Source organism: Equus przewalskii, chromosome 31 (assembly GCF_037783145.1).
Source record: "Equus przewalskii isolate Varuska chromosome 31, EquPr2, whole genome shotgun sequence".
In the NCBI taxonomy this organism is placed as follows: domain Eukaryota; kingdom Metazoa; phylum Chordata; class Mammalia; order Perissodactyla; family Equidae; genus Equus; species Equus przewalskii.
The window spans coordinates 8,291,595-8,316,493 of NC_091861.1; the positions used below are offsets into that span (position 1 = coordinate 8,291,595).

At 35.8% G+C, this 24,899-nt stretch overlaps 1 protein-coding gene across 1 annotated transcript in view; it reads right to left on the reverse strand.

Moving 5' to 3' along the window:
* DNAH14 (dynein axonemal heavy chain 14) overlaps positions 1–24,899 on the reverse strand; it is a 417,787-nt gene that overhangs the window by 112,823 nt on the left and 280,065 nt on the right. Inside the window, exons 46-55 of the mRNA XM_070602297.1 lie at positions 19,865–20,023; positions 18,693–18,825; positions 17,140–17,201; positions 15,966–16,150; positions 13,780–13,908; positions 12,202–12,339; positions 11,064–11,231; positions 9,951–10,121; positions 5,628–5,795; positions 4,482–4,574 (exon numbers count right to left, since the gene is read on the reverse strand). Coding sequence (XP_070458398.1) covers positions 4,482–4,574; positions 5,628–5,795; positions 9,951–10,121; positions 11,064–11,231; positions 12,202–12,339; positions 13,780–13,908; positions 15,966–16,150; positions 17,140–17,201; positions 18,693–18,825; positions 19,865–20,023 — 1,406 coding nt within the window. The remainder of the gene's footprint in view (positions 1–4,481; positions 4,575–5,627; positions 5,796–9,950; positions 10,122–11,063; positions 11,232–12,201; positions 12,340–13,779; positions 13,909–15,965; positions 16,151–17,139; positions 17,202–18,692; positions 18,826–19,864; positions 20,024–24,899) is intronic.

Consider the following 24,899-nt stretch of genomic DNA (forward strand, 5'->3'; position numbering starts at 1 on the left):
ATACAAATTTTAGGATTATTTGTTCTAGTTCTGTGAAAAATGCCATTGGTATTTTAATAGGGATTACATTAAATCTATAGATTGCTTTGGGTAGTATGGATTCTTTAACAATATTAATTATTCCAATCCATTAGCATGGTATGCCTTTCCATTTATTTGTGTCGTTTTTAATTTCTTTCATCAATGTCTTATAGTGTTCAGTGTATAGGTCTTTCACCTCCTTGGTTAAATTTATTCCTAGGTATTTCATTCTTTTTGCTGTAATTGTAAACGGGATTGTTTTCTTATTTTCTCTTTCTGATAGTTCATTGTTAGTGTGTAGAAATGAAATTGATTTTTTTTTTTAAAGATTGGCCCTGAGTTAACATCTGTTGCCAATCTCTTTTCGTTTTCTTCTTCTCCCCAAAGCCCCCCAGTACATAGTTGTATATTCTAGTTGTAGGTCCTTCTAGTTGTGCTATGTGGGATGCTACTTCAGCATGGCCTGGTGAGCAGTGTTAGGTGTGTGCCCAGGAGCCAAACCAGCAAAATCCCAGGCCACCAAACTTAACCACTGGGCCATGGGGCCAGCCCCTGATTTCTGTATATTTATTTTGTATCCTGCAACTTTACTGAATTCATTTATTAGCTTTAACAGTTTTTTGGTGGAATCTTTAGGGTTTTCTATATATAGCATGTCATCTGCAAATAGTGACAGTTTTACTTCTTCCTTCCCAATTTGTATGCTTTTATTTCTTTTTCTTGTCTGATTGCTGTAGCTAGGACTTCCAATGCTATGTTGAATAAGAGTGGTGAGAGTGGGCATCCTTGTCTTGTTCCTGACCTTAGAGGAAAAGCTTTTAGTATTTCACTATTAAATATAATGTTAGCTGTTAATATATTGTTTTTTATATTTAATTATGTAATTAGTCTTACTGGTACTCTTTATTCTACATGTGGATTCAAGTTACCATCTGATGTCAGTCTCTCTTAGCCTGAAATATTTCCTTTAGTATTTCTTATAAGGTAGCAACACATGCTTTGTCTTTGTTTACCTGAGAATGTCTTTATTTTACCTTCATTTTTTGAGGGATAGTTTTACTAAATATAGAAATATTGACAGGGGCCGGTCCAGTGGCTGAGTGGTTAAGTTTGTGTGCTTTGCTTCAGTGGCCCGGGGTTTTGCTGGTTCGGATCTTGGGTGTGGACATGCTGTTGCTCATTAGGCCACGGTGAGGTGGCGTTCCACATGCCACAGCTGGAAGGACCCACAACTAAAATATACAACCATGTACTTGGGGGATTTGGGAAGAAAAAGCAGGAAAAAAAAAAAAAGAAGATTGGCAACAGTTGTAAGCTCAGGTGCCAATCTTTAAAAAAAAAAAAGAGAGAGAGAGAGAAATATTGACTTTTTTTTCTTTCATCACTTTGAATACATCAGCCCACTGCTTTCTTATCTCCATTTTGTCTGATGATGTCAGCTGTTAATTTTATTGAGATTTCCCAATACATGATAAGTTGTTTTTCTCTTGCTGCCTTTATGGTTTTCTCTTTGTCTTTGAATAGTTTGCCTATGATGTGACTAGGTGTGGATCTACCTGTGTTTATCAATTTGAAATTTCTTGAACTATCATTGAACTTCTTAGATGTAAAGACGAATGTCTTGGACATTATTTCTGCAAAATTTTTTCTGCACTTTTCTATTTCTCCTTTCTTTCTGAGATTCCCATTATGCATATTTTGGTACATTTTGTACACTTGATGGTGTCGCACAGATCTTTAAGGTTTTGGTTTTTCCTGTCATTCATTTTTGTTTCCCTTCTTCAGACTGGATAATTTTTCTCGATCTATCTTCAAGTGCATGAATTCTTTCTTCTGCCAGTTTTAATTTGATGTTCATCCCCTCTAGTGAATTTTTCACCTCATTTATTATACTTTTCAACTCCAGAAATTAAATTTTGTAAAATAATTTCTCTTTTTATCTCTATTTAATGAGTCAGAGAGTCACATACTTTCTTTAATTCTTTAAATATGGCTTCCTTTAGTTCTTTGAATATATTATAAAAGTTGCTTTGAAGTCTTTGTCTGTCATGCACAACATCTGAATTCCCTTCATGATAGTTTGTATTGACTGCTTTTTTCCCATGTGTAGAGTTCACACTTTCCTATCTCTTTTCATGTTCTGTGATTTTTTTGTGTGTGTGTGGAAACTGAACATCTACCTAATGGATTTACCTGCAACCATCTTTTAAACCAGTGCCTTAAACTGACATACTAGTTTGCTTATTCTCTTGCTCTGGTAGTTCAACACTACAATCCAGTGGAACTAAGTAATATTTACTTTTAAAAAGTCATGTATAAATTCCTTTTTATTTCCTTATCTATTCAACTAATAATCTCATTTGAACTGACTGATCTAGATTATGATCATTTGCTTCATTTTAAAGATTTGTTTTAAATGTTCTTTAGCAAGCCACTCTTCTCCCTCCAGCTGCTTCTCCCTGCCCAAGCTCCATACTCCAGGTCAGCTTCCAGTCATACTATTGTTTTCCAAAGTCGAACTCCAGTTTTAGCTTGACCCAGGGTAAAGATCTATCTATGATGTTTATTTGGGCAAAACAGTCATAGGATCAGAGATGAAGCAGGGACTTTCCATGTTTTACTTTGTATTTTTAATAGGGGCTCTGAAAGGACAGATATGTTCATGAGAAAACATCTGTAGAGAAATTATTAAGGCAAGTTTCTAGTTGAATGTTAGGCTTTAATAAAATTGCTCTGAGGGGCCGGCCCCATGGCTGAGTGGTTAAGTTTGTGCGCTCTGCTTTGGCGGCCCAGGGTTTTGCCAGTTCACACATGTCACAACTAGAAGAACCCACAACTAAAAGATACAATTATGTACTGGGGGATTTGGGGAGAAAAAAAGCAGAAAAAAAAAGAAGATTGGCAACAGTTGTTAGCTCAGGTGGCAATCTCTAAAAAAAAATTGCTCTGAACGCATTCTCAGAAATTTTAGAATTGAGAACTTGTTGTAAACTTACTTGTTATTAGAAAAGAAAGACTCACTTTGTGGTGAGTTTATACCCTTTGGGAATAGAAAAATAATGTTACTAATTGAAATAAGACAAAGAAAAATCATAGCTCTGATAGAGTTTATGTTCTAAATGTGGAGACAGATAATAAATAAATGAAAAATTAATAGGTAAGATCAGATACTGCTAAGGACTAGGAAGAAAAATAAGGCAAAGTAAAGAGATAAAGTGACAGGGACTGAGAGGAGGGAAAGGGGCATGCTATTTTAGCAAGGAGAGCAGAGAAGGCTTCTGCAGTAGTCCAGGTAGAGATGATAGTGGCTTGAATAGGGCAGTGGCAGTTGAGATGTAGAGAAGTGGGCAGATTTGAAATACATTTTGGAAATTGTATTTCCAGGACTTACTGGTGGATGGAATGTGGGGCGTGACAGAAAAGTGTCAAGAGTGAGGGGCTCCCAGACCTCTGGTTAGAGCAGAATATGTGGTGGTGCCGTTCTGGGCTAGGAAAGGTTAGATAAGGAATAGTTTTGGCGGTGGCAAGACTTGCTTTTGTATTTTTTCCCCTTAATTCTTTTTTTTTCCTGCTTTATCTCCCTAAATCCCCCTGGTACATAGTTGTATACATTAGTTGCACATCCTTCTAGTTGTGTCATGTGGGACACCGCCTCAACGTGGCCTGACGAACAGTGCCACGTCTGTCCCCAGGATCTGAACCGGCGAAACCCCGGCCCAGCGCAGCAGAGTGTGCGGACTTAACTGCTCGGCCACGGGGCTGGCCCCTCCCTTTAATTCTACTTTCCAATTTTTAATTCCTTTTAATTAGTCTTGTACATGTCTGTTTAAATAAAATACTGTTTAAATAATGCTCTACTTATTTTGAATGCAAAAAAAGCACTTTCTGGAAAAAAGTGGTGTGAACTAAGTAAATAGTTATAAAGTATACAATAACTAAATAATAGTCATTAAATAATAACAAAATAGTCATAAATAATGTGATTCACATAATTGGCTAAATATGTTGGATTTTATTTAGCCTTCTGAAAGCTTTTCTCTATTCAAGATATTTGGGGATTTTCCAAAGATTTAATTGCCATTTGTTTTCATGAGAAGTAAAACTTTGTGCAAAGACTCACATTTCTAAATCAACATTCAACTAAGTGTACTATTTTCAAAGTCCAGATCCACCTGCACAGATACTGCATTAATGCTGAGGATATGCTAGAGATGGTGCCAGACCCATCACTTTTATTCACATCAAATGCCTTCTGAAAACAAATACCATTTTTTTGTGTTGATGAATTTCTTATGCAAATTCTAGAAAGGCCAAGGATCTTGTCCTGTGACTCAATGACTGCAAGCATTCATAAATGAAAAGCTGGATAAATAAAACTTTTGTCAGCAAAGTAGATTTCATTGGATTTCCTTAATTTTTATTTCACAAACTTAAAAACATTTGAAAAATTTAAATCTTACCAGTAACATGTGACTCCCTGGTTGTCGAAGGACCCTCGTAGCTCTTGTGATGTGTTCTATGGCTTCCTTAAAGAACACCATGGAATGAGAAGTCTAGCAAAGGAGATGGGACAAATAAACTGATTACAGGCACAGAAAAATCTAATGTTTATTGTGGTTTTACATACAAGGATACAGGAGTGAGAATTATTATTCTAGTAATCCAGTAATCTAGACCCAGTAAACTGGTTTACATTTATGGAAAATAAATCTGCACAATGAGGATTGTTCCTATGCCAATATTCTGGTGAGCAGGGTTAAGGGGGTCATAGGCTTGAGAGAAGAGAATGAAGAGGAGAGCAACGGCATCTAGGGTGCTTTTCTATTGCTCTGTCTTGGGGTAGAACAAGTGGTGGGAGGAAGAGTCTTAGGAAATTGTTTTATGGCATCCGTGATTTTGTGGGTGTCTCTGTTCCAACACACCTCTGCCCACAACATCAATGGGAAAGATATAAAAGAGTCACATCCATTTTGTCGCTCCTTGTTGCTACTCTGGATCCTGTTGCCACACTCTCTCTTGCAATTCTTTATTTTTTTTAAAGATTGGCACCTGAGCTAACAACTGTTGCCAATCTTCTTTTTTTTTTCCTGATTATTCTCCGTAAATCCCCTCAGTACATAGTTGCATATTTTAGTTGTGGGTCCTTCTAGTTGTGGCATGTGGGATGCTGCCTCAGCATGGCCTGATGAGCAGTGCCATGTCGGCGCCCAGGATCCAAACTGGTGAAATCCTGGGCCACTGAAGTGGAGCACGCAAACTCAACCACTTGGCCATGGGGTCAGCCCCTCTCTTGCAATTCTTAATTCCACTAACTCTAATCATTCAACTCCCTACAGCCTCAGCTGTGCTGCTTGTTTTTAAAATTATACGTTGTTAAATGAGACAAAATAAGATGAAACAATAAAAAATTGTATTTCTAATGGTTTGTTTTAAAATCTGAGGGCACGCTTTTTTCCTGATCTCTCTCTCAAACACATACACACCTTAAAATATTTGATTTGATATACATGTATATGTATATACATATATATGTGTGCATGTATAAATATATATATATATACATATACAGTACTCCTTATATTTTTATATATAGTATACATCTTTACCTCCAAAGATGTTGAATTCAACTTCATTTGGAATTCATTAAGTACACTGGCAAGTTTACTATAGTCATCAGTATTCTGATAGATCTTTTTTCTATGAGATTTGTTTATATCCAAGAAATCCACAAATACAGTTGCATCATTCATCAGTTTTTCTTTGGTCCATTGAATCTATTGTAAGATGATAATTTAATAGTATCTGTTAATAGCACATTTCTACTTGTTATCAAAACTAATGCAATATATCCGTATCAGAGAAGCTCTTGGGATAATAGATCTAGGCCTCAGGGGTTCTTAACCTTTTTTATGCCATGGGCCCCTTTTGGCAGTGAAACCTGTGGACCCCTTCTCAGAATACTATTTTAAAATGCATATAATAAAATACAAGAATTACAAAGGAAACCAAACATTGAAATACAGTTCTATCTAAAGACTCTTTGAGGGTCTATGGGCCCCAGGTTAAAAACCTCTGCTGTGGGAATAATATCTTGAGGTCTCACCAACAATCTGAAACAAAGAATCTTCCCTTAATCAATTGTTAATTACCACCATAGATCCGCAAGCTTCTTCACCTGCTTTCCTGGTTCACTTGGCAAACCCTTGCCTAGCTTTTACACAAGGTCATGGACTATCTCCTCTTTGAAGTCTGACCATTTCCCTCTCCCCTAAAACCAGGTACAGAAAATTACTCTTTCTTCCTTTGTTCCACCAATGTGGCATGTACACAGGTATGTCACAGCACTTACAGAAATGTATTGCACCTGTCAGGTTGTAAGGTACGTGGAGGCAGGGCCCACACTAGTTCCATGTAGGCCCTAGCACTTAGCTCACTTGGTGTCGGGTACTGGAAATTCCTAACAGGCACTCAGAAGGTGTTTAGCAACTGGCTAAAGGAAGGTTGAGGGTCAGTATAACATGATGGTTAAGAGAATATCTGGAGTCAGATATCCTGGCTTTGAATAATGACTCCACCATTTAACTAGCTATGTAACATTGGGCAAGTTCCTAGCCTCTCTCTGCCTCAGTTTCTTCATCTATAAAGTGAGGCTAATAACGGGCTAACGACATCCCTACCTGGAACGGATGTTATGGAGATTAAAATAAGTAATGATATGTAAAGCTTTTAAAAACAGTGCCTGGAATATTCTAAGTGGTAACTATTATTAGAGTTATCAGATTATTTTTTTAAAAGCTAACCAGCCAACCAATTGATTAAATGGTATTGTATAAACCAACATTCTTAAAGGAATAATTTACATCCTTATATCCTTAAGGAAGGCTTGGTTAATATGTCTCTAGTTTGGGTTTTGTAGCTGTTCTTGTTGCCATAGGCTGACTTCTGCCAGAGCAAGACCTGTTTCCGTAAGTATTTGCCTGCTCATTTTCTATGCCTCTACATCTATTCCTCCATCTAGCAAAGTCTTAAGACCAAATTGCAGGTGGCATTTATAGGAAGGGAGTTTAGGGATTTCTCCTGGGACAGGAATTAGCTTTCCTTACACAGTTATTTTAGCAAAGTCTCTGCATTCCTTCCTTCCTTCATTCACCTCAGATAGATTGATCCAGCACTAATTGGGAGAAAAGGAGAATGTTAAATTCTGGAGATTTAGGTAGGGATTTAAAAAAAAAGACTTTGTGTGGAACTGATAGGTTAGGGAGAGAGATAGGCAATTACATTATAATTCTATGACAGGAAAAGCCCTTAGTCCTATAAGAATATAAAGAAAGAACAATTAACCTGAAAACGTGTGGTGTTGATCAGAAAACGCCACCAAGAGAGAAGAGGCATGAGCTGAATCCTGAAGGAGGCCAGGAGTGAGCTGGGAAGTGACCCATAGGTGAAAAGGAGAGGCAATAGAGACTGTGCTGCGTTCTGGCTAGAACCTGGGGGTGAGATGCTCAGATTCCTAACACAGATGGAGGCGTGGGTGGTAATGCCAGTCACTGAGGTAGGGAACACCAGGGCATGGCGTCTGGGGGGCAGAGAAAGTGCAGTGGACACAGACTTGGAACGGTTTTGCAAGTCGAGTAAGAAGTGCCCAGAGTAACAAAAGACTGATTTAGAAGTCAAACCCAGGTCTAACTCTAGATTTCAGGCCTTTTCTGCCAAACCACTGCTGTATTTGAAATGTAGATATAAGGTCTAGTTCTTTTCAATATTATGATAGCTTTCATTTATTGAGCACTTCCTATATGTCAGAAACTATTCTGAACACTACACAAATTAGTGCCATTAATTCTGACCACAAGTCCTATGAGGTAGATACAATTAATACTCTTTCTTTAGAGGTGAGGAAACTGAGACAGAGGAGTCACTTGCCCAAGGTTCCACAGCTCAAAAATGGAGGGGCTGGGCTTTGAACGTGGGCAGAGCCTGTGTCTGTAACCTCTATAATCAACTGCTTCTCAGGCTGTTAGGGAAGAACAGCAAGAACAATAGAAGAGTGGAGGAGAGAGTCTAGCGTCTGTGTGAAAGGAACTAGGTACAAGAGGGGTCTGAAGCATCACCAAAGAGTAGCCCTAAGGAGGGAAATGAAGAAGGGCACATAGAGACCTGAGAGATGCTAGACAAGTGAGTGGAGGGGGTGGCGGGTGTGGAGATGGAAAAAGAATTGCTCCTGTGCACTTAATGGAAAGATTATTTTACCAGATGTCAAAAAAAAAATTGGAGGATAGAAGTGATATGGATAAACATGAATAATTATATCAAGAAGAGTCTGGGCTGAAAAGCAGAAAACTTGAATTAAAAGAAAGTAATGATGGGCGTGTCCAGAAAAAACTTAAAAGCCTGCCTGAATTTGTGACTTATCTAAAAAACATATATGTATACATATACAAATACATATATATTATATATACAGACATAGATTTACACATATGTATATACATTGTATTCTGAGTTTATATGTGTGTATCTCTATGTATAAAGTTTGTATTCCCAAATTCTCTCTCACTGTTGTAAATATAGTTTTACCTTTGAATTTATTTTACTTCCTGGACTGCTATGAATAGGGTGAGAGAAAGTGGCACCACCAAAGGCGAGAGAAAAGAAAAGAAGAGTCACCTTTGAAATTCCAGAGGAATTCTCTTGAGAAGAGTTAGCAAAGATGTATAGTAATGGAATGCAGCTTACTGCTCCATTTAATTACAACCCTTTTAGTGTGAATCAGTATACTGAAGCGCTTTCCTTTGTGACCTGGACTAAAGAGGCACCATGAAAACTAAATTTCAAAGGGCTTGTGGGGTAGCAGAATTTGCCAACCCAAAATTTATCTCTTTGGCTTGATTTTTTTTTAATCTTTCTTTTTCTTTTTTTAAAGACTTTATTTTTCCTTTTTCTCCCCAAAGCCCCCAACTACATAGTTGCATATTTTTAGCTGTGGGTCCTTCTAGTTGTGGCATGTGGGATGCTGCCTCAGCATGGCTTGATGAGCGGTGCCATGTCCGCGTCCAAGATCCAAACTGGAGAAACCCTGGGCTGCCAAAGCAGAGTGCACAAACTTAACCACTTGGCCACAGGGCTGGCCATGGCTTGATTATTTTTAAGAACAAGACTCAGGAAGAAACTTTGACCTTCCCCCTAACTGCCTAAAAGAACTTAAGACAGAAGGCCTGTTTCAGGAAGGAACTATAGATAACTATAGTATCATATGAATGAAGTGTGGTAGACAGGGAGGAACCTAGCAAGGCCCATTTGATCAAAATCCTCCCCATGTCCCATTGTCTTTGCAAGGCATGGCAAACACTTGTCTACCAAACAGTTGCTTTCTGTCTCCATGTGAATTGCCTTCCTCCCCTTTGAAGTCCCAAACCACTACCCCCAACATCTTCCTCTGTCTTTTAGCTGAAGATGGTATTTAAGGTGGTAGCTTTGGCGACTTTGGTGAGTTACTCAGTTTTCCTGGGTTTCTCCCATGTATACATTATTAAACTTGTTTTATTTTCTCCTGTTATTCTGTTTCATGTCAATTTAATTCTTAGACCAGCCAGAAGAACCTAGAAGGGTAAAGGAATATTTCTTCCTCCTCTACAGACTAGAGAGGAATGAAAGATCTTGTTGAGGTATCAAGAGAGTATACACTTCTGCTAGTCTTGGAGAAAAATTAGCAGTTTTGAGGCTCCTAAGAGGGCAAACGCATGAGCAAAGGCATCAAGACCTTACCATTTCCAACATATCAAATCCATACTTATTCATTTTTCATATATATTCATGGAATTGTTAATGAAGTTTTTTTCATTAATATTATAGAAACGTTTGAGGACTTTTATAAAACAACACTTTTGTCCAAGACACCATTTAAAATAGTTTTTAAAATCTAAGTTTACCTGAAAATAATTCTCAATTTCCTTTGAAAGAAACTGATAGAAAAGCCCTTTTTCAGTCTGTTCAATTAAGCGATCATGAAACACTCGGGTGGCTTCATGAACAAAGAAGAGAGCAGCCATCTCTTTGGAGTTAATAACAGCCTTGTCAGCTTGCAGCAATCCGAGGAGAAGCTATTATGGATTTAAAAATAACATTTTTTTTAAACATTAGTAGGGTAGTATGTGAAGTAAAAGCTCATTTTGGCAGGTTTATGTTTCCATAAAACTGGAAGCAATTATCCAAGGTATTGTCAATTTCTCCAAGTGATAATCTGGATTTTTGATGAGATGGGCAAATTATAAGTCAGGGAAAACTGGCATAACATCACCCTTAGAGGCAGAGGGTTTAAGGATTCCTCAGCCATGTCTAGTGAAGGCCGTGTTGGATGGGAAGCCATGAGTCCTGACTATGGTGCTGACATGGAGGCAATGGGGTGGTGGTGATACAGAGATGCTTCTTAAAGTTAATATGTTCTAAGATTCTTAATTTGGATTAAAAAAACCTTATAACCTATTTCAAACATTGTATATGCTATTTTGGGATAAAGTCCTGATAGCAAGGAAAGACCAAATTCAAAAATTGGTTTTTTTTAGCATTTTAATTCTGAAAATTATTTGACCAAGGGTGTGACTAAATCAGCACTGTTGGTAACATTCTTGGGTGTAAAAAGCAAGACTCGTGAAAATTCAAGCATGCTTGTGAAATGCATACATGCTGTCATTTTCTGAGAGCCATAATAAAATCACAGAAATAAAGCAAAACCAAAGTCTATGTTAAAACTTTGTCATTTCTTTCCCTGCTGAGGATCTTAGCCAATATTCTAACAGTCTTAGTGGTTTCATCATTGAATTCCCTGCATGGAATTTTTTAAACTGGCTCATGGGATAAGCTATTAAAAAATAGCAACCTAAATTTCTCTTTTTTTTCTCTGTTAACAATTTAATGTTGACAGTGTCAATGAGTAGGGAAATGAAGAGACACAGAGGGAGAGAAAGAGGAAGTCAATTTAGTAAAATTACATTTCTTCAACTTAAATTTTAAAACCAACCTGGAGAATGAATTGTAAAACAAACCTTAAAGACATCTCGAAGATTAAACATATAGTGACATTTCGTTGGAGTTGGTAACATGCTCTGACATACTTGATAGTATATAGCGAGAGAGCAAGATATTATTTGATCCTTACTTTTCTGAACATCAGATGTGAAGTTATTAATGGAGAAATACATTCCCAAATGAGCCTTTAAAAAGAAATTTTATGATTTAGTTTGCCAAAAATTTTAGGCACAGACTATTTCTAGTTTATTCCTACTGAAAAGGAGATGTGTGTACTATAATGGAGGATTAATTTTGTTCAAAATGCTAATAAAAGAATACATTAATCAGATGGCAGACTAGTACCAAGACACTCTGGGTGTTGCAAACTGGGGAAAATTCTAATTGCTCCTAGTTTGTTGAATGATGTAGAAGTATGTGTTACATGTTCTCTGGGGACAATTTATGCCCCACCTGTGTGTATACCGGGTGTGCTGAGAATTCTTCCATGTCCTCACTCCCCAGTAGATGTTACAAGAAGAAATATAAAGTGATAGAACTATTAGCTCAGTTTGGATTGGTATATGTATATATATTCTTCTACGTCAGGTTTTCTTTGAGGTGTGGATTATTGATCACCTGTAGAATTACCAAGTGCTTTTTGAAAAATGGATTTTAGAAATTTATCTTTAAATTTTATGTTATAAAGAAGAAAAACACAATTAATTTTAAAGAATTTAATAATCTTGCATAAGATTTTTCTAATTAGATTTCAAGTTGAGCCATTTTCCTAATAAGATATTTCAGAATTTTTTTCTCTCAATATTTTTTATTCTGTCAGGAAAAGAAAAGAACAAATTAATACTAGCAAAAATCTGGTGTGCTTGTTAATAATGTAGATTCCTGGGCTCCATCCCAGATATTCTGGATCAGCATCTCTGAGAACAAAGTCTTGGGATCTGCATTTTAAACATGTATTAAACATGCCCCACTAATTATGTTTTTGTTATTTAGAGACAAGTTATAACAATAGGTCAGAAATTATGGGGGGAGGGCTTAAATCCATCCCCTTAGGAGAATTTTCCTTCAATATTAGTGGTTTTAAGTTCTAACATTTTCCCTCATACTATGGAATTAAATTTTTTTTTTTGGTAGAAAATGAGCTCGATGCATTACCTGGAAAATAGTACGTAAGGCACTTTGTGGAGGATGAGGCAATACCAGAATGGAAAAATGTTTGAGGAGACGTGGGCTAATATTCCTCCCACCAACTGGAGGAACACAAGCTGCAACTAGAGAGAGATCTTGAATATTCTGTGGGAAGAGCAAAAAGGAAGAGTAACTAAATATATCTGTAGAAAGAGAAATATATACCCATTTCCCAGCTCCAAATGGATGTAGGATTTTAAAATGTTTATGAAAAAGATTAAGATTATTATTTACTGCAAAATAAAAATTATGAGGGTAATAGAATCTATTTTCTTAGAAGTAACCCATCCTAAAATGTAATTTCAAGACATGTTACTTCCGAGAGACTTTCTAAATGTCATCAGGAAATAGCCTACTTAAAAAAAAAAGCAATCATCGGAAAATAAGCAATATGTTATTGAGGCTAGCAATGAGGATTCTGGTGATAAGTGAGAAATCAGGAGAAGAGCCTGGTGAATGTCTTTCCAGAAAAACCAGGATTGGCTTGGGGTGAGAAGATGCTTGACTGTTTACATAATAATGGCCATTTGCCATATTACAACTGCACAGAATTGTATAGGTAGGTGGAGGAATCATATGATAACCTAGTCTACTCACAATTGGGCTGCTTTTAACAACTTTGTTCCTGCCTATGCCCACGTCCACGAAAACCGACATCCCTTAAAAGGCCTGTCTTAGTATTTTCTTGACAGTTCGAGGAACTTCTTCAGGTTGTGCATTCCAGACCCATTTCTTGCTTTCTCTTTTTGCCTAGTCTCCTGGATTCTCCCTGGGTAGGCTGCATCTGGATTCTTCTCTCTGCCTTGGGTTGATGGTTGGTTCCACTCACCAGCCAGTGTGTGTTATCTAGGATCCTGGGCCCAAATTTGTCTGAGACTTGAAACTGTCTGTAATGCAACCACCTAATTTTACAGATGAGGATCCAAGGCCCAGAAAGTTTAAGTGATAAAGTCAGTTCTGAATACTGGACTTGTGATTTTCAGAGAAGAAATCAACCAGGAGAAAAATGCATTTATTTTTCAAAAAGCTTAAGCCATTCTGATTTGGTTCAATGTAACAAAAATAATTGCAGAGAAATACCTCTCTGGGAATTTTTTTGACTTTGCAATGCTCCTGAAAATCCTTGCTTTATGTTCTTGAAAATAACGATGCAGAGCAGTCTTACATAGAGATTAAAGATGTATTTGTTAGGCCACATTTCACTAGCTTTTCCTATATGCATTAACTGTTCATGCATTGAAAAATTTGATTAACTATTGATGTGTTAACAATAGTGAGCATTATTTGACTCAGAAACTAAACCTATGACACACTTGAAATTTTTGCTAAGATCTAATCCTACTAAAAGTAGAATTTCTGTGAATCCAGGGACCTGTGCTAAATTGCAAAGATGTAATTGACATGGTCAAATTAGGGTCTCAACTTTGCTCTACATGTCCATCTGAATAGATTTTAAATTTCTCACTTAATTCATTCAACATTGTTTAAATATTTATCATTAAGTAACAATATTTAATGTGAACAAAATCTTAGTATATACTGTACCTTCCATGCAATTTTTTGAGGATCATAAACTCCTCCCAAATCTAATAATTGTCTGATTAATTCCAGGGGTGGCTGTGCTCCATACATATCTGATTCTGGCATATTCAGATCATCAATGAATATTACAATCTTAAGGAAGACAAAAAATATTAAAATATATTGATTAGTACTGCCTTTCTTTAAATTACAAATTAGGAATATTAATTATGCTATGGCATAAGAACAAAATTATATGTAATGATATGTCTGTTTTTTTCTTAAAAAGTAGCAGACCAAATTCTATTTTGAAGATACTATTTTAGAAAACAGTAAGTTTTCAAAATAGTAGAAACTCTACTTACTATAGACCCACAATAATTACATCTAATAATAGTTAGAATGTACTTGATGCTGCATAAAGTAATCTAATTGTGGCTATTACAAAGGAACGTGGTTATTATTTATTCAAAATTTACATATTGAGTGCCTACTATTGCAAGGCACTGTTTTAGGTATTTATTTTATATGTACCCTGGATAAGGAACAAGATTGTCATCTGGAACTAGACTTTTAAAATTCTGTTGCAAATGCTGTTGACATGAACAATTAGCAGAAAATTCAGACATTTACAATTTTTAAAATTGTATTGCTTTCCACCTCAGAAAATATTATGCATTGAAGTGCACTGATTGTAATCTCTGTGTGTATTAGCCCTTTTAGATTGTATTTATTTTTGTAAAACAAGTAAAAATTTTTTTAAAAACCCCAGGGGGCTGGACCCGTGGCCGAGTGGTTAAGTTCGAGCACTCCGCTACGGCGGCTCAGGGTTTCTCTGGTTTGGATCCTGGGCACGGACATGATACCACTTGTCAGGCCACGTTGAGGTGGTGGCCCATGTGCCACAACTAGAAGGACCCACAACTAGAATATACAACTATGTACTGGGGGGATTTGGGGAGAAAAAGCAGAAAGAAAAAAAAAAAGAAGATTGGCAACAGTTGTTAGCTCAGGTGCCAATCTTTAAAAAAAAACCCAAATAGCCATTTATTTTGAATTACCTAACTACCTAATTTTTAACTGTCAATATCATTTTTTTTTAGTAAGACACTCAATTGCCCCTCTTTTGCATCATAAACTGATGATTATAGACAGACTGGTTTGACTGAAATTTCTCTTTCTTGCATTTTTCATTCGTGTAATTAGATTGACCAATTATTATTCTTTTCAAAATCCCTAAAATGTACCCAATTAGGCAAAGACCCACCAAGTTTATCCAAATCTTCAGTTAAAATCAAGGAAATGTGAAGCAAACCACTAAAAGCTCTTGAAATTGACACCCCAGGGGTTAAACCCAGAGGCACCTAAGGAACCCATGTAATTTTCTTATTAATGAATCCTGCAACTCTCTTGACCCTGAGCTTATTTTTCATTTTTTTTGAGGAAGATTAGCCTTGAGCTAACATTCACTGCCAATCCTCCTCTTTTTGCTGAGGAAGATTGGCTCTGAGTTAACATCTGTGCCCATCTCCCTCTACTTTATACGTGTGACACCTGCTACAGCATGGCTTGATAAGTGGTGTGTAGGTCTGCGCCCAGGGCTGCTGAAGCAGAACGTGCGAACTTAACCACTACGCCACAGGGCAGGACCCTACCCTCAGCTTATTTCATGTTACTGATTTGGACTCACTGGTTATAAATTTCAATTGTGACCAAGTGTCTAGTTCAACAACGGACAGTTAATGTGCCAGGCAGACACAGGGTAAGAATAAGGAACGTGCATCACCAGTTCAAGAAAGCAGTTCTTGGAGTTATAACAAGGCTATTCTCTTGATACCTTTCCCTGAGGCTGTGGATACCACAAGTTTCTCTTCCTCTTATAGTCCCAAGCCATGGTCACAGGAAGAAAATGTGGTAAAATATACAGTAACAAAACAATTGGCATCTAACTCATTTTCCAGTGTTCTGATTTGCTGATGTTTAATCCAGATACCAGTAGATTCTTTTGGTTTTAGTAATTCTGAATCAGTATAATTCATCATGTTGGAAACTGAATTATATTGATTTGAAAGCCAAAGTTTCCATTATAAACTATATTTTCTAGTAATGTTCAGGAGTTTATGTTACACATCTTTTTTTATTAGTATTAATTAAAATAAATCACTTTATCACTTAAGCAGATCAGTCAACAAGTCCTGGAGGTGTTTCACCTTGTTGTTTTTTGGTGCTCCAAGAGTGTCTTTACTTCTCCTTACTAACTTTTTAAGGATCATCTCCTTGGCTTTGGCAGCTGTCATACTGACGCTAAAATTTATTGTAGAGACTGTAACTCCTTTATAACCATTTTTAAAAGAACTTTCTTCAGTTCTAACTTCTGGCTTTTTAGTAGTCTTATCTAGGATGCCAAATATGGAAAGAAAAGTTTAGAACACTTTAAGAATATTTTTGCTTTAAAGTATTAAGAAATGTGAAAATTACATCGTTTTACTATATTGTTGTCATTTTCAAGAACTTACTCTGAGGACAATTCAGTGAGAGAAAGAATACCAACTTTGAAATGTTTACAAATATTTCCTTACTTTACATGGTGAACAGTGTCTCTGCAACCATAGCCAACGCAACAGTATGAAAACTCAGTGAACCATCCATTCATTTATGCACAATAGACACATATAACGTTTTATGCTTTAAAATATTTAGATTTGCAATATGCTATATTTATAATGAAATTACACATGAAAGATCTAAAAGCAGCATGCAGGTGTGGCCACCAAAGGTATCGGAATTAGGATGCATGCCTTGGGTGAGGATCATCCAGAACGGTTATTTGGGATGGTGCTGTAGCAAACGTAAAAGTAAAAACAAAAACAAAACCCCTTCTGGCAGGAATCTTGTGGTCAGGCTCCCTTTCCCTTTCTACAGCTATCTCTGGGCCACCCAATCTCTTCTTCAGAAGTGGAGTTACTGCTCCCAAGACTACGAAGTCAGAATTTTCAAGGATGAGGCTCCTGAAACTCCACGTGTGTTTCTGTCGTAGAGACTGATTTGAGAAGGTCTACAGAAGCATAACTTTTGTATTACAGTATTTCTAAAAGCATTAAAGAATAATACAGACAGACATCGCCTTCAGTTACTTCTAGACTTAGTCTAAGGTTCTGCTGATAAGCCAGAGTATGTGCTTCCTGGTAAGCAGATCTCACACTCCTCCACTATCACCATTCCAGCTTTGGAGTGGGGCAGAACAGTCTGAGAGGGTAGAGAATATTTTTCAGGGCATGTTATTTTAAACTATCAATTGAAATTTTCATTCTGAGATTTCTGACAGTATGAAATGACTTGCATATGGCTGAGATAGGAAGGTCTGGAAACTACTGTAATACCTACCTTGACTTCCAGTTGCTGTCTTATGAGTTTCAGAAAGCAAGATGCTGATATTTTGCTTCAGGCTGTTGGAATAAAATGTTTGAAGGGTTCAAAAGTAGCCGTATGAAGAAAATATAATGAAAGTATCAATGTGTGGTTGATTTTACTTCTATCTCCTACAAGGAAGCAAAGTTTTTTTTCCTGTTCACATTTTTACAGATAAAACTAATGTCACCGTTAGGCCTGATACCCAAATTTAACAAAATATGAACTTACTCTAAAAAACAAACTGGGCAAATTCCTAGGATATCAGCCTATTGGGTATCTTCAGGGAAAGTAAGCCATTAACTCACTTGTCCCTTTATAAAATGCATTCTGCCTTATGGATCACTCAACAAAAACCCTATTTACCTTTATTTTGGTCTTGTCTTCAGGTGTTTCTTTCTCTAACATTATCTTCCTTTATTGTTAAAATCCACTTCAGTTTAAACATTGAACATACAGTAAAATATATTTTTTCAGACTCCATTATTCATGATTATAATAATTTAGATAAGAAATGACTCATTGTATTAAATACTTCAAAAATTATTTCTCTAACTCTTAAGGCCTTATTTAAGTGTAGTAGGATTCTACTCCAAAATCATTAGTGTAAGATGTAGACGATGGTGGCTTAGACTAAAAGTGGCATTGAAAAAAGCAAGGTAGAGGAATTCAAGATGTATTGTGAAGACAGAGCAGACTTGACTAGTACAAGACTGGTTGTGGGGCAGGGGAAAATGAGGACCCAGTTGGGAGGAGTCAGATGGGCCATTAGAGGTGGGCCGGTCAACACAAAGTGGGCCATTCAAGGATGACTCCTAGATTTCAGGCTTGAATGACTGAGTCTCATTTATTGCAATGAAAACCACTGGAAGAAGAATAGGTTTGGAACAGAAATTAAGAGTTATGTTTTGACTATGTTAATGTTGAGATGTTCACAAGATATCCAAGTATATACATGACATAGGCAGTTGGCTATGAGTCTAATGATTAGAGCAAAGGGCCTGATATGGGCCTCTCCACAGTACTATCTTCCTACTCGATTCAGACAGCAGCAAGCTTCTCTAATCTTTTAATTAGAATTAGAATTAACTTTAAAAACTTGCACTTTTTATTTGCACAATTTAGATTTCTTTTTAATTTTTTTTTCCTTCAGGAAAAGACAGAATGACAAAGTTCTTTACAAAGAATGTTTTTACATCTGATAAGAAGAAAATATTTCTAGTGCAAGAGAACCAATTATATGCAACACTTTACTTGTGTGTTTTAGGTGCATTTTTCCAGGAAGGAAAATAGTTTATAGCTGTACTTCGTTATGTTAAACAAAAATTAAGATTTTAAATTTAGTTATATTTAAAATAAATGTAAGAATTTCTCATTTAAAGGCATTAATCTAGTTGTTACTACTTTGGAAAAGTAAAGACTTTCTTCTTAACTCCTCATTCTCATTTTTACATAACAAGTTTGCATTTATATTTTAAAGCAAACATTTCTTTTATCAGACAAATCAAATTGAGTTTAATATATACAACCTTGATTTTTTAATTTCATGATATAATAGGACTTCTCCTAAAATCGACCCATGTTTCACATTAAATGCTCCTGCGCCCTCTAACTTCTCAAGTATTTGATTCATGGCAGTGGTTTTCCCAACACCAGAGTCTCCTAAGGGAAAAAAAAAATACATTGTTAGAATTATATGCAAGAAAATGAACAGATGCTAACGTATTAAAATGAACCAATAACATTTTCTTTCACTTGAAAATTTCATTGAAAGTATGTTTTTACTATTCCCTTTTTCACAAATGTGGTTAAGGGTGGGTAAACTAGGGAGTTTACATGAAAACCTCTCAAATTATTTGAATTATTTACATCTCTTACAAAAGGATAGATTAGGAGTTAACTGTTATTTTTATTTAATGTTCACTTAAGCCCATCACAAATCTTTTTGTTTTATAGCACATCAGAACTACTACATGAAGTTAATTTCCCTGAACAATTTTGCCATTTCTCTGGGGGAGAAATTTGATGATAAACTCCTTATTGCAGCTGAACAGGAAGTCATGAATTTGCAATTCATCAACTATTAAGTAAAAATAAGAATTTTCTTAGACCAAACCGGAGGCAAGTTATGGGTTATCTGAGAGTTCCAACTTCATTTTGCCTGAATACTTTGAGTATGGAACTTGGAGGGATACTATTGCCTCCAGTTAGAGGAAACACAACTTAGAGAGCGGGAAAAGGTAAGTGAAGGGGTTGCAATAAAAGTCAGCAGAGGGCAGGAGCTATATCAAATTAGTCCTTTGATAATGGTAAAAGACTGAAAAATTTTAACATTGGGTTGAGGAATTATGTGTGTAAATTTTTTCTAACCAGGCAATTTCTTTTAATTTTTTCCTTGCATGCGGTTATGTAAGTCAGTCTACAGGCTACAGAGGCCATACATATATTAATCCAACAGTTCTACTCCTGGAATTTGTTTTAAAGGTAAGGAAAAGATGAAAAAGATTTATAATGCCCAGTATTGGCAAACACTGGGGAAATGGGCATTCATATACTGTTGGTAAGAATATATATTGATATAGTCACTAAAGCTTTTCAGAGCATATTTTTTTTCCCACTTATAAAGTAAAATGGTTAGACTAAATAATTACTAAACCTCTTCCTAATTCTGAAATTCTCCTTCTTTAAATATTTTTAATACCTGTGAGAAGTACAGGGCAGGAACTCTTTAAAAGGAGGCTGATGAGAAACGAAAGGGACATTGTGTCTCTGGTAGCAGTAGGATTAATGTTCTCTCCATATTCTGTTATCTTCAAGAGGTTTTCACCTGATCCTTGAGGATCAGCCAGTATTGAAGTTCCTAAGTTAAAATTTAAAAAAAAGTTTCAGATGACCTATAAATAAAATATTAACCTAATCTTTTAGGTACTAAATACTTTTTGGGAAAGTCTGTACATCATAAAGCAATTTAAACATATATAGATAAGCCAAAATTGTTGCAAGTGCCTGGGGGGTCTCTGCTGATCTTAGAAACTGTCTCTTTCACACTCTCACCTGGTGAACTCACCACACATTCCTAAATCCACTCTATGCAAACTCTGACTTTCCTTCTGCCAAACCTACTATCTGCCCTCATACCAACGCAAGCGTCTCCTCCACTTTCCCTCCAGCAAAAATGAAGACAGGCGCTCTCTGCCAAAGCCTCCTACAGTCCTTTCTCAAGAACTTCACTTCTTTGGTAATCTTTCTCCCCACCACTATCTGTCTCTTCCTTTCTCTTGAAATTTTCCATTGTACAAACATATATGTGCTAGTATCTCTTTTTATTGGTTAAACCATGTGAAACTGACATTTTTATTAAGTAAAAACCAGTCAAATTTTATATGACATAAAACACACTCACACACAACCCCCAAAACTAAATAAATTTCCCTTAATCCCACAGCTTCCAATAAATACTACCCCAATTTTTTCCCTTATTACACAGCCAAAACTCTCAAAAGGGTTAAATACAACATAATATCACTTCTTCACCTTTTATTCACTCTTTTTTTAAATTAAAAATTACCTGAATAGCTAATACGTTCACATAGTACACAATTCAAAAATACATAAAGGTATGCAATGAACAGTTAGTTTCTTTCTCATACCTATATCCTAGTCACCAGGTTCCAATACCGTGCATACTGTTCTGCAATTATTTTAAACTCACTGCGTTTTAGAGATCCTTATATACCAGTAAAGACTTTATTCTGCTTAATATTATTCCATTTAATGAATGTACCATAAATTTTTTACCAATGCTCCAGTGATGGATATTTGTGGTGTTTCCACCCTTTCGCTACTATAAATAAAGCTGAGTTTCTGTAATATACATATGTCATTTTGCACATATGTGGAATAATTTCTTCTAAGTAGAGTTGCTGGGTCTCTTTAAACTGGCATATGATTTATAATTTTGATAAATATTGACAAATTGTCCTCTAATCTTTGAAAGTCTTTGACTCCTCACACCCTTACCAAAGGTATCAAACTTTTTGATCCTTGTCAGTGTTATAGGTGAAAAATTGTATCTAATTCTAGTTTAGTTTGCAGTTCTCATATTATGAGTCAATTCTTCTCATATTTCAGAGCCATTTCTTTTTATGTGAACTATTTATTCATAGTCTTTATTTTTTCATAGAATAGGCAACTGGTCTTTTACTTTGATTTGTCGAAGCTAGTTCTATATTAAAGAAAGTAGCTTTTTGTGATATGACTTTACTTATTACCGGTTTTATGTTTCAATTATGTTCTCCTCTTGGCTTGTAGGATTTGTGTCATATTTAGAATGTCTTCCCCATTCCAATATTATTTCAAAATTCTCAATTTTTTAAAATACTTTTATGTTTTTTTAAAAAGCATTTTATTTTTTTGATTCTCTTGTTAGCTGGTTGAACTAATACCATTTGTTGACTAATCTACTCCCCAAGTGATCTGAAATGCCACCTTTGTTATTTGCCACGTTCCTGGATGTGTTTGTCTTTACTGTCCGACATACTCTTTTTCATTGATCTTTCTGTTTTTTATGTCTCAGTACTACCGTTATTACATTTGGTTAAGCTAGTCTGTCCTAATTATTTCCTGGCTATTCTCACCTGTTTAACTTTTCTATATGGAATTTGGAATCAGGTTCTCTAGTCCCCACCCACCTATTTTTATTTTATTTATATATATTTTGTTTATACATTTTGTTTATATATTTTGTTTATATTTTATATTTATTTTTATATTATATTTATATTTTGTTTATATATGTTTATTGGGATCATCTTTATGGATTAATTTAGGAAGAATGAATATCTTTATGACGTTGGATCTTATAAGAAAACATAGCAGGCTTTTTTATTAGTATATCATAAGAGTGTTTTCTTCATATTGGTTTTGCATATTTCTTGTTAAGCTTAGTCTTAAGTATTTCATCTTTTATTCTTTGTTTCTTTTCCACTATTATAAATGAGATCTTTTCTTTCATTTTTATCTTGTAACTGGTTATTGTTTGTATGTACTGATAAATAAATGACAAGCAGTAGGATATTGGAATATACGAAGAAGCCATTTGGTGTAAAACTAATTTGTCCTGAACTTGTTTTTTCCAAAAGGGCCTTGTGTGGCCATCGAGCATGCATTGCACATCTGCTTTAAGTATTTACTATGTCCCAAAGACAAGAACAATGCTCTTAAAGATAAAGATGTAACTTCCCCCACATTTGCATTTCCTTAAGGATAAGTATCTCTCCCTAAACTAAGGATTGATTGCTGATCTGCTGCGCTCACCTTGTGACCACCCACCTTGAGACTGCCGACCTGCTGTGTTCACTGAATTGCTGTGCTGGCAAAGCAGTCTTGTGACTGTTATAAAAAGGTCCATTCCAATCATACGTGATACATGCTCTTTGACAGTGTGCAGTAACCACTCTGTACATCCCCATGTCTTTGGAGTGTTCTCTTCCTTTGTGAAAGGACTCTCCTGGGCTATACAGTCTTCAGGGTTGGCTCATAATAAACTCACACCAATTTTGATTTATAGATTGTTTATGGATTATTTGTGTTGACGATATGAAGAATATTGATTTCCATATGTTATTCTGTATTTAGAGATATAACTAAATTCTCTAATTGTTCATAATAGTTTTTAAGTTGATCTTTGAGTTTTCCAGATATTTTATTATAACATCTGCAAATAATGAAAATTTAACCACCTCTTTTCAAAATTTTGTATCTCTAATTTTTTCTCCTTTCTAATTACATTGACTAGTATCTATAGAACATTAAATTAAAATGCTGAATTTTAATGGTAATGCTTCAAATATTTCCCCATTAAGTAAGATTCTGTTGTTGTTGTTGAGTTCTTAACTTCTAATAATATTTTCATTTCTAGAAAGTATATTTGGTTCATTTTCAAATGGGCTATATCACTTTTTTATAGTTTCCCATTCTTTTTAGGTATTTTCAAGCTTACTTTTTATTTCTTTAAGCATAGTGAGCGTGTCTATTTTAGAATATACACCTAATAATTCCAATCATTCAAGTTTTGTTAATTTGTGGCTGTAATCTTGCTTCTGCTAATTATCTTTAGCTGATTAACAAATTTGAAAATTTTTTTAGAGATAATATAAGGTTTAAGATACCAGTCTCATTCTATAGAAAGTATATCTGTTGATTTCTTACTGGATGCTTGGAGACTAATCAGGGATTACCTTAACTCCAATTTAAGACTTGAGCTCCCCTAAATCACTCAGGATAGTGTACCTTGGCTCAGATTATATGTACCTAGACATGTAAAGCTGGCTTAATCTAGTCCATCTTTACACAGAGGGTGTAGATCTTCATTATCCCAGATTGCATTATATGTATATGTGCATGTGAGAAAGAGTGGAGGGAAGAGAGCTTTGACTTTTGTCCTCCTTGGCCCTTGAATAGCCAAATTAAATGATTCAATGACTTGACTTATTTTATCAAATTTACATGTAATTTGCGTTCCAGTTCAAGATGGTGACATAAGAGGCTCCTGAACTCAACTATCCTATAGACACACCAAATTTACAGCTACATATGGAATAATCCTTGTGAAAGAAATCCAGAAACTAGTTGGGTGACTCATATACATTGGGCGAATGAGAAAAAACCCACATCAAAACAGGTTGCTGATATCTCCCTGGAAGGAGATTGTGCACACGTCTGGTGCCTGGCTTCTGCAGCTGCTGCCCAGAGGACACATCCCTTGACAGCCTGACTCTGGTGGCCAGAGGGGCTTGTGTTCACAGGTTCAATGGGTCTGTAGCAAATAAGGAAACAGTTTTTAACCTGCCATCCCCCCAGGGCTCAATGCAGAGGCAGCAGACAAGAAAGAGACAACAAAGAGCTAGGGTCAGCCAATGTTTCCTCTCCTATGTGAGACCACTCCTTCAAGACTAAGAGAAGTGTCTCTTTTATCTAATGCATAGAAACCAACGCAGAGAGTAAAGGAAAAATGAGCATCAGGGGAACATGTTCCCAATGAAAGAACAAGATAAAACAGCAGAAACATACCTTAATGAAAGGGAGATAAGTGATTTACCTGATAAAGAGTTCAAAATAACGGTCATAAAGATGCTCACCAAGGTCAGAAGAACAATGTGAGAATTTCAACAGAGATAGAAAATACCAAACAGAAATCACAGAGCTGAAGAATGCAATAATTGAACTGAAAAATTCAATAGAGGGATTCAACAGAAGACTAGATGAAGTGAAAGGAAGGATCAGCAAACTCAAAGATAGGGTAGAGGACTTCATCTGATCAGAGCAGTAAAAAGAAAAAAGAATGAAAAAGAGTAAAGATAGCTTAAGACTTAAGGGACACCATCAAGTAAAACAATATTCACATCATAGGGGTACCAGGAGAGGAAGATAGAGAAAAAGGGGACAGAAAGCTATTTCAAAGAAACAGTAGTTAAAACTTTCCTAACCTGGAGAAGTAAGCATATGTCCAGATCTAAGAATCCCAGAAGGATTCAAATGAGATGAATCCAAAGAACCCACATGAAGACACATTATAATTAAATTGTCAATAATTAAAGACAAGGAAAGAATCTTAAAAGCAGCAAGAGAAAAACAACTTGTTATGTACAAGGGAATCCTCATAAGATCATCACAGGTTTTTCAGCAGAAACTTTGCAGGCCAGAAGAGAGTGGCACAAAATATTCAAAGTGCTGAA